The sequence below is a fragment of the Daucus carota genome, chromosome 6 (genome assembly GCF_001625215.2).
Source record: "Daucus carota subsp. sativus chromosome 6, DH1 v3.0, whole genome shotgun sequence".
Lineage (NCBI taxonomy): Eukaryota > Viridiplantae > Streptophyta > Magnoliopsida > Apiales > Apiaceae > Daucus > Daucus carota.
The window spans coordinates 27,777,258-27,794,047 of record NC_030386.2 but is presented as its reverse complement, the minus strand read 5'-3'; the positions used below and the strand labels follow the sequence as shown (position 1 = coordinate 27,794,047).

Below are 16,790 nucleotides of genomic sequence, written 5' to 3'. Positions count from 1 at the left end.
TCATGGTGAATTAGCAAAAAGATCATGGTGTATAGATATAACCTGATGAAGTCCAGAAATATGTTCTTATTTTCTGTGCAAGTATCAATCTCAAGCACCACATTTTTATATTACAAAATTAAATCAAACATGCTCTGAACCCCTTCTCGATTTCCTGCTTGTCCAAGTTCTTCCCTATGAACACTACCTTGTTGACTCTTGGTTCGTCCTTCTCCCAAGGCCGGTCAGGTGAACCTTGAAATATGTCGTGAACACCCTGTTCCAGACGTTAATTCAATGATAGGTAAGTGACGATGACAACATGCAAGTGGGAAGATAACCAATAAACTAGTGAAGATTTCATAAACATGCCAGGAAATGGCACAGAAAAAAAATCTAGTAGTAAAAAAGGTACTGGGTTGTTTTTAATAATACCATCTGACATCATGTAATCAATTATGCTTTAAAAGTGTAGCATTTACATTGCAGATCGTCAACAACGGGTTACGGGTAGCCTGAGGTTAACTAACTAAAAGGAAATCAAGCATACAAGTCCAAGTGCAGAAACTATTTACTTCTTAAATCATAAGCTTGCTACCTTTCTACTAAGCATGAAAAAGAGCTGCTGGCACAGGGTGGCGCATGTAAAGAGGGAACGATAATCAGAAAATGCTTAAAATAAATGGAGAGAACATTTCTATTTAGAAAGGCTTCTTATTGAACTTTTGGCCAGTCCTTTCCTCGTAGGAAAATTAAATACACAGGGGCTAGGAAGGTTGAATACGAATAGTAATCACATCTTGGCAATAAAAGCACATTAAATCACTGACCAGGTCTATAACTAAATAGGATATGTATTCAAAGTATTAGTAGACAATAAATAGCCAGTTGGAGAACTAAATTGTAAATGAGATGCACTTCAACAGTACTACTCACCTGAAAGACAAATCTCTCATCCATCCCATCGATAGCAAGAAGGCCTTTCATTCGATATATGTCTTCAGATTGTTCCATCAACAATGTACCCAACCACAGGTTAGCCTGCAGATTTATAGGATATTTAGCAATGCTTTTATACTGGATCCTACCAGGCTAGCTCCAATTTTTACAACATTCCAATCGACTATAAGTATTACCAACCTTCTCGAGATCTAAGGTTCCTTCACACACTATGCTCATTGAAGAGACACCAGGATCATGAGTGTGATCATGGGAATGGTGATCATGATGTTCTGCAAATTAGTAATTAGGTGCAGTACGTCATGTCTTTAAGTGACGAAGAGCAACATAATATGATATCATAATTAGAAACCAGAAAAACAAGACTATAACAAGAAAGATAATGTTTTTGAAGAGGGAAGGAGATCTGAAGGAAGAATACATATTAATACATACACACAAATGAATCGACAACTCCCTGACATCGTGAAGGCAAGTAAATATCATATAGTTTAGAATTATTTTAAGGTAGACAAGCAACAACTTTGAGGAGGAGGGGGGGGGGGGGGGGGGGGGAATCCTTCCTTAAGGGTAACAGCAAAAAATAGGATCAAATATTCAATTCCACGAACACATAAAAAAGAGTCCCACTTCGGTACTTCCAATTCAGCTGAGTTTTTATTTAAAAAATTTGTCTAAAATGTTTTGATGATTAATTAAAAAGATATCTTTTTAGCCCTATAGATCTATAGTATATGTAAACACGCAGGGAAAGGAATCACTATCTATCACAATGCTAGCAAGGGAATTACCATGTCCGTGGTCATGGCCATGGTCATGATGGTCGTGTTCATGGTCGTGGTGGTCATGATCGTGTTTGTGACTGCCATGATCCTCCTTTGAACCTTCAGTTTCTACAGCACTCTCAATCCTAGTAAAAATTCAGATAAGTAAGGTAACTATATTCCTCTATACTCAGCTTCAAAAGACAAGAGGGACAAAACATATAGATAAAATGTTACTAGAAGTATTCCAGCAAACCAAACATATCTAATTTTAAGCACAATGACATATTTATATCACTGAAAAGAACAGTGTCCTCAAACTATAAATGCTGCTTTTTGGCCCCATAGGCATACACTATAAAAATCTTATACATGAGTTTAATTTAAAAAATGAAGATCATGTTTACATAATATAACCAAACGACTCCACAGATTTAAGAAGTGAATGGAGATCATGTTTACATAATATAACCAAACTATAAATGCTGCTTTTTTGGCCCCATAGGCATAATTAAACTATACAAGTAAAACTATTAACAAAATGTGGGCAATAAAATAAATAAGTATAACCTCTCCAAGTCAAAACCTCCAATCCCGAGGACATAGTCTAGGTCAACTTTCCCAAACTCTGTCCGCTTCAAATTAGCCATCGTATTTATGATCTGTAAGAGTTGTTAAATTTTGAGGATCTCAACAAACAATGCACTGAAGAAACTGAGCAATGAGCTACAATAAAGGGGACTTACTCTTATTCGCTGAGTCAAAGAGGCAATATCTGATTCCCCAACAAGATCAGTCTATCATCAATACAGAAGAAAGATCAGTAATTTAATTAAACAAAGTGTATAAGGTGAACTTCTACATCCAGCAATAAATAAATTATTTTAAGCAGTTATAGCTTTCTACAGAGGTAACAAAATTATAATTGGATAAAAATTATTTTAAGCTGTGGTCCCGTTTTAATAAAAAAATATTATAACTTAGATAAAAAATTATTTTAACCGCTTTCCCGTCAAACATAATACTAATAAAAAATTTATTATTATTTAGATTAATTAATTTGGGCCGTGGCGAAAGGGACCTCAACTTCATTAGTCACTACTAGAAAGTTATTGTTTCAGCAAATCTGATTTTATAACAAATAACCAATTTGTTGATTAGCATGATAAAGGCGGAAATACATTCAGGATCAAAATGTGAACCTACTTTCAGACTACGGAAGTACTCCAAAACCCAAATGAACTTTTAAAAGAAATCAAAATCAAACAGCCATGGTATTTGTAATTAGAGATAGCAAAGGAGGAGCCAATTTGTTGGTTAGCATAACAAAGGCGGAAACACATTCAGGTTCAAAATGTGAACCTACTTTCAGACTACGGAAGTACTCCAAAACCCAAATGAACTTTTAAAAGAAATCAAAATCAAACAGCTGTGGTATTTGTAATTGGAGATAGCAAAGGAGGTGCCATATAGCCCACAAAATGAATGAACTATTAAGAGATCTCTAAGATATATTTCCAACCACCCTGTCCTGATTCTTGGTGTTTAAGCTTATATCCATTGTGGTAATGTTTTGATCAGGTATGCAAGCTGTTCATGAAATTCACTAACACTACATAGAAACAAATACATGCTTCTGCTAATTGTGTTAATTATGGGGACAATTATTTGCGGACGTATAGGAAATCTATATGTGATGAGCTAAACAACAAGAGAGCTCGTATGTTTAAGTGAGCAGCCCAGCAAGGTACCTTGTTAACTATAATGCGATCAGCATAAGCTATTTGCTCTATTGCCTCATTGACAACTCCTTTTGGCTTGATCTCGTCAAGGTGAATAGTGGCGAACTTTGCATCTACTAGAGTTACAACACCATCCAGTTTGACATTGTTGAATATCTCTTCCTCTGCATAAAATGTTTGGATAATGGGTGCCGGATTTGCGAGTCCTGCAGATTTTAAATACATATGCTTGTTAAGTGCAACTATACGACCATATATCAAGAAAATCTGGCCACAAAAAACAAAAATCCCCTTTGAAACTAAAGCAACAGTTATATTCATGTAACATATGTAGGAGCATAAAGAAACGTTAACTCAACAAACTTTTATTGTCAGAAGACTCTTAATAAGCAGGAAAATCCTTGCCTGTAGTCTCTATAACTATGTGATCAAATCTCCCCTTTTTTGTATCGACCAATTCTGCTATCATTCTAACAAGATCGCCTCTGACTGTGCAACACAAACACCCATTATTGAGCATAACAATGTCCTCAGCTATATTAGTTTTTGCAGCAACCAAAGAACCATCAATGTCCACTTCACCATACTGCAAAAAGAAGCCAGACAAAAAGATAATATCTTCCCTCATTCACAAGTACTCCTACGATCAAAATTTAGTTTCCCAGTTGGCTCTTACACTTACACATTAAAAATTCATTACAATTTTTGCCCAAAGCATTAGTCACAAAGAAGTGCATAAATTACAAAGAAGTCACAAAGAAGTGATATAATTTATGCCCAACAGCAATCTTCTAGCAAATAAGGTTTAGCTAAATAAAGTAACAAAATTATAGTATTACCAAAATCAATTATATTTGATAACAAAGAGGATAATACATACCTCATTTTCAATAACTGCAATGCGTTTCCCATGATCAGCAGTCAAGATGTGGTCGAGTAAAGTAGTCTGTTCAAAACCATCCAAACGGTGTCAATATATCAAACAGACCTTCATCACTTCAATTCATAACAAACAACAGGGCATTATCCGATAAAAAACGCAAGGTAACTATGAGGAACAGGTACACAGTTTACAAAATTAAACTACATACAACTACTCATATAAATGTTAAAGTCAAAAGAGGCAAACACATAAATTTCCTCAGCAAAAATGAAAAAGGCTGCAACTTTGATGTTCATTGGTCGTACTTAAAACAAGGGTCTAATTAAATTAATCCATTCACACAAGAGAGAGAGAGAGAGAGAGAGAGAGAGAGAGAGAGAGAGAGAGAGGGAGAGGGAGAGAGGGGGGGGGGGGAGGGTACCTTTCCGGAACCAAGAAAGCCAGTAATAATAGTAGCAGGGATACGATTATCAGGAGGAATCTTGGTAAGAACATCAGAAGAATCTTGATCAGTGGTGGGTCCAGCTGCTGTAGCTGCCGTACTGAACAACCTAAATCTCCGACAAGAGTAGGGGTTTGATTTCCATGTAATTTGGGAAGCAAGTGAATGAACAGCCCTGTTGGTCCTCCTACTCAGCTGTAAAAATCGAAGATTAGGCTGACGACGAGCAGCAGAAGTATGTAAAATATCAAATGTTCGAAAGGTGGCTGCGGCTATTTCCATCGATATTGTCGCTGCCATTTCTTCTGGCCTGGTGGTTCCGATAAGGGGAAGACAAGGTTTTGCTTTTTTCCGTCGTGTAATCACTGGTCAAAATGTAGGGTTTCTATAAACAAGTCCACAATTTTTATCTTTTCTCCGATTAAATATTTGAGAGTGTTCTAATTTATATTTCCTGCTTATTTATAACTTTTTATTCGACTTAGTATTAAAGTAGTAACTTAAAATACTTTACAATTTTTATACTTGTTTATCTATTTATATATTTTTCTAATATAAAATATGTCCCGACCAATTACCCTGTCAATTATATATATATTTTCAATACGCGACACACACTTTAATATTTTTATAAAATATATATTTATAATTTAATTTAAATTTATATTATATTTTTATTTAAAAAAGAAATTTTATGAATAAATTATATAATTATATCGCGTTCAAACGGGAGGGAGTATTTTTTATTTTATTTTTTCCCTCATAGGCCTGTTCAAAATCCTAATCAGATTCATATTAGAAAGTGCAAATCCTAGGCATATTCATATTAGGAAATCCCACCTATAAATAGCCCTTGCGTCTCCTCATCCCAATATTTTCAATCATTCGCATTGCTTCACACACAAGTCTTCACAATGGAAGCAAGTTACGAGAGAGCTATAGAATTCGTGCATATTGTCAAGCAAAGATTTGTCGATCAGCCTTCTAAGTATTCCCAGTTCGCCAGTATTTTGAGTGCTTTAAATAGTAGCAACAAGATGCAAGATGGTGGTTTTTTAGTTTCGAAACTAAAGGATTTATTTGTTGATGGCCATCAAGATTTGTTGCTTGCCCTTGATGAGTTCTTGCCAAAAGACATGGTCTTTGAGCAAAAGGATGATGATGATAAGTATTCTTGGTTGTTGAGAGACTGGAAGAATCAGTTTTTTAACAAGATTCGAAATCGATGTATTGAGAAGGATGATAAGAGTTTCAGTGTCTTGATCAAGTTCTGTGAGGTGATTGTTTCTTGTGATGACAAGAGGATGACTGCTAAAGAAGCTGATTTGGAGTTTCAGGTTCTGTTTAAGGATGATGTGGATTTGTACATAGAATGTACTCAAGTGTTGGCGAAATTGTGGGAAGATCAATCTAATGAGGAGCCTGGTTTGGATTACTCGAGTGTCGGATTTGTGGATAAAATGCCTAAGGTGGCTAGGAAGAGGACTTTGTATGATGAGACTAGGGCTGCCAAGGAGTTTTATATGTATGAGATGGGATTGGCTATGGGGCGGATAGAATCGACGATGAAGAAGCTGGATGGGGATCCAGAGACGTTTGGAGAGTGTTTTAGTGTCCATGATTCCAGGTGCATTCTAAAGCTGTACAAGGGCAGGGATCCTGATTATACTTATGGAGAGGAATTGCTGGAGATTTTACGGAGTGATCCTCATAGATGTATTTTAGCCAGAGGAGTTGTGCAACAGCGACTGAGGCAAAAAATGGCGCACTTGATGGGAGAAAAGCTTCGTCTGGACCAAGCCTGGAAGGAGATCTTCGAGGACATCAGGGAGAAGGGGGTTGTTTGGCGTCACCGCGGCTTCTTGGAGCAGATGAGGGAATTCTCTAGATCAAACTGTGTTGGCAATTAGGTGATGATTATGAGTCCATCCATATCATGCAGCTTTTGATGTTATCTTTCTGCTACAACACATACTTTGCATACATAAGTCTATATAGAATAGAATTAGCAGGAATGACTGAAAGAATCAGGTTGATGTTACAATTAAATGTTCATGTAGTTCTGTTTTGTTATTGCATAAATATAGTAGTTCTGAAACTGGATTAGTTATCAATAATTTTAAATTGCATAAATTCAGTTCTGTCTTTCTACTTGTTAAAAAAGTCTGCAGATTTTTAAATTGCATCTGATTGGCATCATTTGAATGTATGACCATGAAATTTTATGAGAATCCAGAAACTCCTGGAGAGTGTTCTTTTGTGCTTGAAATTTTATGGGACTCTTCAAGCTTCAAAGCCTGGAGGTTGGAGATTCTATGGTCTTGCGACATACTGTTGGATACGGGGACATTGAGTCCTGCATCTATCTCCTGCAGTGTTTTCGACTCTAAAAGAGAAGTTGAGTGTGAATTTTTTAGACGCCTAAAACACCATCAGCATCTTATCTCAATAATCGCCAATGCTTCATCAGCTCTCTTCCTAAGGATTGTCATTGTGTATGTGTGTGTTAAAGAAGCTTATAAGATGAGTTGATTTTTTATGTTGGTTCTCATACATCAAAGAATGTAGACACCAATGCCAACAAGTATATGCTATCGTGTTTGCAACTTATTTTCCGTTACAAAGGGCATCTCAGTCCATATATAATGACCGATAAAATGGATGATTAAACACCGAAACAGGTGAACTATACATTTCATCCTCAGGTGAACTATACGAGGAGGATTTGGAGGATTTTCCTGGGTGTTATCACAAATTCGAGAAATAAGGCCCCAAATATCATATTAACATTTAAAACGTAACATCGGGTAGCATGTTCACGAAAGAGATTGAGAATGCTACCCTTTTTTTTGCCAGATAAGAAAAATACTTTCATTTTGATATTTGGGGCATTCCTTCTCCATTTTGTGAGATATTGGGCACTTTCTCGATTCTCGACCATCAGATCTTAACATTTTCAGATCAAGAAAGTGATGAAATAGGCTAAAAAAATTATGTATAAATTGCTGTCTTAGCTGGATCAGAAACTCATGGCAGGCTAAACCTTGGTAAAAACTTGTACACAAAGGCAAGAAGGTTTCTAAACCCCGATCTGTTCTTCTCCTCTTCTTTTTTCCTAAATGTCATTTTTATTTTAGCCGCTGAAAAATTGATTCAGATCAGTGTTACTAATTTTTTAAAGTTTGTTTGCAGCTATGTAAGATTTACCTATAACTTGGACATTAAATATATAAAATCTAAAACCAAAAATTGAAATAAAGTTCAGCTTCATGTAGGGTAAGCATAATCCAACCCATAATGAACTGAATAAGACCTCGGGAAAGTCATTTCACGCAACAAAAGTTGCAACTGAAAGACGATACTCAAAGCTAGAAGAAACGCAAATGGGAGAAACTTCAGAAAGAGCAATTTGCTATTACTACTGTAAAACCTTTAACTTACATACTAATTAGAAGAAACATGTTAGATCTACAACCCTGCAAGTCTTTCGCTAACCATAAAAGATTGGTACCTAATTAAGGATTAACAGCAAGCAGAGTATTTTGATGCTCAGGTACATCTCATCTCTGTGGTTGATCTGGGCCTGAAGCTCCAACTGAAGGGGTATTTGTGCCACTGGTTGCTGACCCATTCTCGGCTGGTGGAGGCACACCCCATTTGCCTTCAGACTCAAGGGGCTCGAATACATGTACTCCACCATCTGATAGACCCAATGCAAACTGATTCGGTTCTTGTGGATGTGCAGCGATCACTAGTGGATGGATATTAGCATTGCTACCAAGAAAGTAAGAAACGAAGTAAATTATGATTAGAAAAGAAGTTGGACATTGCCCAGCATAGACTAAAACTTCTAAACTACTCTCTGACAGCTGCTTTAAAATATTACTTTGCTTAATGGTATATAAAATACCATTTTATCAAGTATAGTGACTTGTCAGAGATAAGTTCTCTACTTCGCTGTTCAACCCCTCAGCTTAAGAAAATTACCACAACTACATAAAGGCGATTAGTTTCAGCTAAGCTATAAAAGTACCTGACATTAGGTGAGAGATAGGCCAAAGGACTTATACGGCATCGTAATCGAAGGTGAGTAGCAGTGAATATGCACAAACTTGCATCCAAGAAACTGGCATATACGAGCTGACTATCGCATGAAAACGTTGCATGAGATATGGGGGCAGCAGATTCTCGCGGGACCCACTGAAAAAATAGAGGATTCAGGTGACGAAGACTGAAATATTAAAGGTTGTTCATGTATCAAAGTGCAGTTGTATAGTATAAATACCTGCTTCACGCATTCTAGTTTTGTTGTTTCATATATTGCCAGTTGAGACTCATGTACAACAAGAAAATGCAACTGATCCTGGTGAAATTGTACTCGAGTGTCTGACTGTGCTGTTGCAGTCCTTCCAGCTGGAACCTGCAAGTATCTGCTCTTTTGCATTTCCCATCCGTCTGAACTCCATACACAAAGCTGGAGGCACAGCAGAATTTGAGAATAATGTATGGATACAGAGAAGTTATATGATAAAGATTGACAACTTTATAAATGCAATCGCCTAAACAGAACTAATTATATTGTCAACCTGAGCATCTGCTCCAGAAGAAACTAGCACGCTCAGTACATGAGAGAAAGCAAGCCCAGTGATTCTTTTAGAGTGACCTTTAAGCTTGCTTTTGACCTTCAAACATAAATTTATATGCATCAAGCACCCATTATAAAATCAAGGAATTTATTATCATCTACAAACTTCTGTAGCTTCTAGGGGAAGTGCATAATACCTCATCCACACGAACATTGTATATCTGAATAGTAGAGTCATCCATGCCAATAGCAATAATATTGTTGTCTTGAGGATGAAATGCAAGAAATGTTGCCGCAGGTGGTGGGGGCATAAACGTAGTCATGGTCTGCACTTGTCCGGAAGTGGAAGATGAGTAAGGAGTATAAATAAAAATTACTCCCTCCGTCCCCCTGAGTTGTATACATTGGGGGACGGGGACGCGGCACGGACTTTAATGCTCCTGTTTTACATAGTTCTATAACTTATTTTTAAGATTTTTCTTTTCTGAATAAAAGTTTGAATGATATTTTTATTCAGAAAAAGAAAATTTTAAAAATAAGTTATAGAACTATATTTTACAAGAGCATTGAAGTGCGTGTCGAGCAGTGAAAAAGAAACGTATAGAATTAAATGGGACAGAGGGAGTACATTTTTATACACAGAACGCTCTTATATGTTACCTTAAAAGTCATCATGTTAAACAAAGATATTTTTCCTCCTGATGCTGACATCACATAGGAATCATTTTTGGACAATGCAAAGCATGCAACTGCATCCTCAGGGTTTGAATCAGCAATGTCGTTGGTCATTAGAATGCCACTTGATGGTTGCCATAATTGAGGGGAAACACTAGCTGTTGCCTATACCAAAATGTATCCACTTATAAGATGCTTTTAAATCAAATCAAGGAGGCAAGTTTTGCAAGTAGACAAACTTTATACATCCCTCTATACCTTGCCATTTGAATTTCTTTCGCTTCTCTGCCATTTCCATAAAAGATGAACTGCATTTGATGCTAATGCCAGTATAGCATTACCTGAATTTGTATATATCAACCTTGATATCTGTAATATACCAAAAGTAAGCAAATGAGATCTATACCAGTCACTAGATGCTTCAAGAGAAAACACGGCAATGTACCTTAGTCACCCTCATATTTTCAGGGAGCTTCATTGAGCGACACTGGGAAGGTTCAGTGACTTCTGTGAGTTTCCAAATCTTTGATTTGTCATTAGATTCTTCAGTGATCCTCGGCTTAATGTCCCCTAAATTTCTGGCATCTCCATTCTAGCATATGCAGTGGCAAGTCAGATGATAAGTGAACTGCTTATATATTATGGCATTATCACCAATATTACAACAAAATTATACGAGAAAACTGCAAAAGCTATGTATAACCAAATGATATTGTGATAAAATTGTGTAAGACAAACTCTGATTTTAATTAATAGAGAGTGTAACGAACCATTGCAGAAATAGCAACGGCAGATGAGACCCTATCCCCAAGTCCTGAAGTACCAGCAGCAGCAGCAGCTGCAGATATTGTGTTTATTGAGGGCTGCACAAAGATATGACTTATGAGTATGAAGGAGGCATTTAAAAATCCGTAACTGAATGAAAAAAATCTCCAAATCAGCTACCTTCAGCGCTTCAGGAGCCCTTGAAGCATCATAGGATAGATTCTCAATTGTGCGTAACAACCGAAGGCCATCGGAATTTACAAGAATTTTGATTCCATTATCATTGGTAGACACAGCTAACAACGAACCATCCTTGTTAAAGCGGATACGTGGACTTGCCTGGGAAATAATATTATCAATGATACACTTGGGCATTGCAACGTACACAGTAGCTTTTAATTTATATTAGTAAAAACTTACTGGAAGACCTCCATCAGCATCAATACTTGTCAAAATTTGAACACTGTCCATATCCCAGAATTTTATGGTAAATTCATCCCCAGCTGCCAAAAAACGATTTTTTGTTGTATCAAACTGCACAACGCCCAAAGATCGTTTTCTGAAGCCTAGGTATGTCCTTTTTACAGCACCTTCACTTTCATTCCATTCAACAATGTGTGATTCCCCATCTTTGCTAGTCCCACATGAAAAGAGCCTGCAAGAAGATGGCATCACGCAGAATTAACCTCTTATAATGAATAGGTAAAAAAACTGACGTTAAAATTTAGCAACAACCGAAAAGACTGGCATAAACAAAACAAGTTAGCTGAATTAACCTTGTTCCATCAGCACTATAGGCCATAGTTGTGCACCACCGACCAGGAGCGTCGTAGTCAACTCGAGAGCCCAAATTGTCATACAACCATGCTTTTATCTTACCATCTAGAGCAGTGGAGAATATAAACTGAAAACAAAAGGGATATAGATAATTAGGCACAAGTCCGGTCTAGAAAAGTGGTTCCTGACAAAAAGACACTGGAAAAATAGCACAAGAGATTACCAGAGTCAAATATTTTAACTAAATATCTTATACCTGAATGTTTTCTTTGTAGTGAGGGCATACAGAATAAACTGGAGCTTCGTGACCTTCAAAAGTGTATTGTTTTGCTCCAGTTGTAGCATCCCAAACCTAAAATCAAAAAGTATGTAAAGGGACTGATACTATTGATCTTTATATATGGTTAGTAGCAAAGGTAGATATGTTTTGTGCGAAACCAACCTTAATGGTCTTGTCATCCCCACAGGTTATCACGCAGAGTTGCTTATTGGGATGAGAGAATGCAAGATCATTTACTCCACCAACATGAGCATCAATCTAAAGAAAAAGAAACCAGTATTACCCAGTGGCTCTAAGAAAAATACAAAGCAGGATATAGGAAAAGGTTAAGCGAGTGGTAGACAAGAATGACATGCTACCTCCAGATGCTGCCTCATATCTTCCCCACCATGATAAGAATATATTTGTACGATATGTCTTGAATATGCCACTCCTATTGAAATTTAGAATGGACAAAATACTAAATCCTCAACTTTATTTAATATTGGTAACTTACAATTATAAACATAACATACCGAACAATGAACCATCTGGGCTCCAAATCACTCGGTTCACAGAAACGCCAGGATCTTTAACTAGAGCAGCCTGATTAGAATTATTAGCATAACTGAGTCAGCTATTACCATAGCCAAAGTATTATTCTACACAACAATACTTAAACGATATTATATTTCACTGATCAGTAAAGAGAGGGACCTGCAGAGGCACCGAACAAGCACTGAGATCCCAAACTTTAAAGTTCTTGAGAACAAGTCTCTCTCTGGACCCAACCTCCCATAATCCTATATCTCCCACGTTGGTGCCAACTAGGGAAACATTACTAGCAATATTAGTATCCCGAAATGTATATATAGATAAAATAAACACTAATATCTGCAAGTTTACCCAAAAGTAAAGTCTGCTGAACTGGATGAAAATCCATGCTCATAGGAGAGGACCCTTGATTTAGAGTTCGTGCGACATTTTTGGGCAGGTCATCGGGTGCACTAAAAGCCTGACTATGGCCATGGCCCGAGAATGACATAGGTAACACATTGATAGGAAGATTCACCTGAATGAAGTGCAGACAAAATGAATATCAGGACATCATATATTTGTAGCACAAAGAGTTGCACCTGCAGGGTAAAACAAAATGAAACCACTATATAATAACCTCATCAGATAACCCCAGAGGCCTTGTTCTTTTCGCAACGTGATCTGAATCTACAGATGGATAATCTAAAGAAGGATTTGTTTGTGGCGTCCTTGGATGCTTCAAAGCAGCTGTATGATTTACAAACAAAAACAGGATATTATTAATCAGACAATCAGGATGACATATGAAGCCTGGCAAGACCACAAACAGCATTTAAATAGTAAATAAAGAAATACTTGGCATTGACGGGCCACCAAGACCGATAGCTCCACCCGAAACTGCGGGGTGGGCAACTGTAGGAGGATTAGACATCCAGCCAGCAAGAGGCGTTGGAACCGGTGCTGCTGCAGGTTGAAACGGCTGGAAACAAAAGGGCGCCAGTTAAGATTATTGCCCAATTGTATTGAACTGTTAAGTTTAATATCTATGCAAAATACAAACCCCATGTGCACCCAGAGGAGGAAAGCCTCCAGCTTTTGGCAAAGGTCCAAGCAGCGGATTGGGGGCAGGAGATGGAGCACGTGCACCGTTTGGTTGTGCACAGGAATGATCCACAAATAAAGTTTTGATATCTGGATTTGGTCTGGGGTTTTTACAAAGTTGATGCTGCCAATTCAGACTGCAAGAAGCATGCTGTCAGTTCTAAGTGCTGATAATGTAGAAGAAGACGATAACTGTCCTCGAGACAACTATCAGTCTCTGCAGCTGACAATACGTAGGCTACAACTGAAAGACAGTATTTACTGTTTGCCAGAGATTCCTATCCTATGTTACCCCGACTCTTCATTTTGTCTCGAGTACCCATGTCAGACACTCGACACTTGGACATGGGTATGGACACTTATTTTAGGCCAAAAACATGTAAAATTTTCAAAATATTGCCGAGTCCAACACTCGGACATGTATCCATGTTGGACACTTTTAGCCGATTCCGTGTAACATAGTTCCTATCCATGTATGGTAATCTTGAAAGTTAGTAGTGATCGAATTTAATGAAGTCACCTTTGGTTAATGAGAGTACGCAGCCTCGAATTTCTGAGGTTAGGAAATTGCAATTTTTCACGAAATAGGGGATTTGCTTCAATAAGCTTCTTCAACTCGACCAACATAATTGCCCTCGCAGATTTTGTATCTCCATATTTTGACAGCTGCTCATTCTCCCTGACAAAAACAATAAACGCAACTCCAAATTAGATTTTTATTTTGTTTTTTTCCTACTCATTGACAAATTAATATTCTAGACCACTTGCCTGAAATTCTCCAATGTTAAAAGCTGAGTAATCTCTTTGAAAAGGTCTTCATTAAATGATGCAAAAACTTTAAGATCCTTTACCAGTATTTCTACAGCTTTGGACCGATCATTCCTGTAAAAGATCGTATCCCCAAGTATAACTATTCTTAGTATTTTTGAATATATAATGTTCCATAATATGCACTTAAGGATATAAATGTTCTGATATAATAAAATGCATCCTTATTCTTATCTATCTAGCAGAAAATTAATAATACTTACTTATCCAGTGCCTCTAGATACTTCTGTTTTCTTATCTCAAAGAAGATTTTCATTGAATACCGGTTGTCATCAACCTTTGTGAAGCCCGAAAGGTATTTCTCAACTTCATCCCAGTTCCCACTATGTACTTCTTCCTCGAAGTATTTCATATTGAAGTAAAACCCAGATTCTTGTTCAAGCCTATCACCATAGAATTCCCAATTACGCAAGATAAAAAATACAATCATTCATCTCATACAAACAATAAAATGAAAAGGAAAAAAAAAGTCAGATACACGTGTAAAAAGAAAAAGAAAACTCGATGAAATGCAAACGAATCCACCTACTTGTGAACAGTCTCCTTAAATTTCTCCTCATCAAGAAACTGCAGAATCAAGAACACAAGCTCTCTACTGAGAGAGGACATTGTGTCGAAACCACCGCCTCCAACTCTGAAAAAAGCTAATCAATCAATCAAGCAAGCAAGTATATATCCAGATCTGTAAACCCCCAAAACATTTATATAAACACCAAGTCAGCTACCACTAGCTCAATTAAATAACTCAAAGTACTAGATCTTTTCTATTATTGCTAAAAACAAGCTACAACATTATTTTTAATAAAAAGCACAATAAATTCTTGAAAGACTCACTAAACCTAGATCATTAGTAAACTAATCTTAAAAACTTTATAACACAAAACCCACTTAAAAACAGATCATCATCATCATGTAGTTGAAGCATGCACCGACATAAATCAAGAATCTAAAAGCTGCCCCCAAAATTATAAAAATTAGGGTTCTTTAAAGAATCAGAAGCATGAAAGCAATCAACTTTAAAGGTACAAGAATCAAACAAACAAAGGATAGAAAGCAAATGCTTAAAAATCTCGATAAAGCAAGTCAAGGAGAGAGAGAGAGAGAGAGAGAGAGATTAAAAAGCACAAAACCTTAAAGCAAATATTCTATACAAACATGAGTATATGAGTTTGTGTAAGTATATGTTGAAGATGAAATGGGACTTACAGAGATGATCCCAACACAAAGACTTGATCTTTCTTTCAATCTAGAGATGTATCTCCCTCTACTTTCTCTCTCTTGTATATATTATGTGTGTATAGATGGGTCTGTTTCTGGCAATAAATATGGGGTTTATTTTCTCTCTCTAGTCTATCGTGGGCAAGAAATTAAAATACTAGAGATAGATAGTACAACTCCAACCATGACATTACTCTCAGGGAAATTAGATTTTTATAGAGGGGGGACAGATACAAAAGACTCAGTGCTTATAGGCTTGATAACTAAGATAACTTATCATTCTAATTGAGAGGGCAATGTCCACGAGTGATAATTGAACCAGCATTTCGTCATGATAGCTACAAGTGCTTATCAATAGGATAGATGAATTATAAATGGCCACGTGAGCCGGCTAGAATAAGTCCATGCATCGATTTGGAATCTTCAGTCCTACAGCTGTCTGGGTCCACCTCTTTTGAACCTGACGAGATGATGTCCAGTATAATTCGTTCGAGTCGTGGAATTAAAATTTCTTGTAAGCTTTTTTAAAAGCAAAATAAGCGAACGTCTAAACGAAATTGATCTTTAAAAGAGTGGGTGAGTAGTGCGAAAACTAAAGTGAGTTATTATATAAAAATATTTTAATTGTTATATATAATTTAATGTTATTCATAATTGCAACTAAAATTATTTATTCATGTACAAACCGTTCCATACCGCATTTTTATACTAGCGCATTGCGGATACTGTTTGATGATTACTCAACCTAATCGTGAAATTTGGTTCGCGATTCCAGAGAAAATTACGCCGCTCGCACTGCGATCTCCCCTACTATGGGATAGCCGTCTTTGAAAAAAGTAAATAGATATATGTATAATATAAATAAAATATCAGTTTTAATGTGATAAGGTATAAACAAGTTGTAATTTATATTATATGAATATCACAATCTACATATTAATGTTATAATTTTTATACTAGTTTTGTAGGCTAAACGAATCGAGCTTTACCGAGTTCGGGTTCAAGTCAAGTTTCTTTTTACCGAGTCGAGCCAAACTCGATAAACTTATCAATCTTTCTTTTCCGGTTCGAACTCGAGTTTGTTAAAACCGAGCCGGGTTCGAGTTTTTAACGAGTTGATCCGAGTCGATACCGAGTTGGTCAATAAAATTTATATATTTTTTTCAAATTTCAACAATTGGCTTTGTCTATTAAATACACAATTTAAAAAATAATTTTTTTTTAATTCCGAATAGAAAGTGAAAACTCTAAATTTAAAGTCTAAAACCAAGGTCT

At 36.6% G+C, this 16,790-nt stretch overlaps 2 protein-coding genes across 2 annotated transcripts; both read right to left on the bottom strand.

The window, feature by feature from the left end:
• Nucleotides 1-6: 6 nt before the first annotated feature.
• Nucleotides 7-5,188, bottom strand: LOC108192957 (uncharacterized). Its single transcript, XM_017359507.2, has 10 exons — nt 4,750-5,188; nt 4,326-4,391; nt 3,851-4,031; nt 3,455-3,651; nt 2,450-2,500; nt 2,274-2,365; nt 1,731-1,849; nt 1,120-1,211; nt 916-1,020; nt 7-256 (listed from the first exon to the last, which is right to left on the bottom strand). Exons 1-10 carry the CDS (start codon nt 5,068-5,070, stop codon nt 119-121), a joined length of 1,362 nt encoding a protein of 453 aa, XP_017214996.1. The 5' UTR covers nt 5,071-5,188; the 3' UTR covers nt 7-118.
• Nucleotides 5,189-8,164: 2,976 nt separating this feature from the next.
• On the bottom strand, nt 8,165-15,701 carry LOC108227524 (protein TOPLESS). Its single transcript, XM_064079472.1, has 26 exons — nt 15,504-15,701; nt 14,827-14,931; nt 14,501-14,680; nt 14,234-14,351; nt 13,990-14,144; nt 13,429-13,606; nt 13,224-13,347; nt 13,006-13,115; nt 12,738-12,903; nt 12,549-12,658; nt 12,368-12,437; nt 12,212-12,285; nt 12,015-12,110; nt 11,829-11,924; nt 11,572-11,699; nt 11,216-11,450; nt 10,976-11,134; nt 10,801-10,893; nt 10,476-10,622; nt 10,289-10,399; nt 10,016-10,195; nt 9,553-9,681; nt 9,357-9,452; nt 9,056-9,244; nt 8,804-8,970; nt 8,165-8,544 (listed from the first exon to the last, which is right to left on the bottom strand). Exons 2-26 carry the CDS (start codon nt 14,904-14,906, stop codon nt 8,331-8,333), a joined length of 3,405 nt encoding a protein of 1,134 aa, XP_063935542.1. The 5' UTR covers nt 14,907-14,931; nt 15,504-15,701; the 3' UTR covers nt 8,165-8,330.
• Between the last annotated feature and the right edge of the window lie 1,089 nt (nt 15,702-16,790).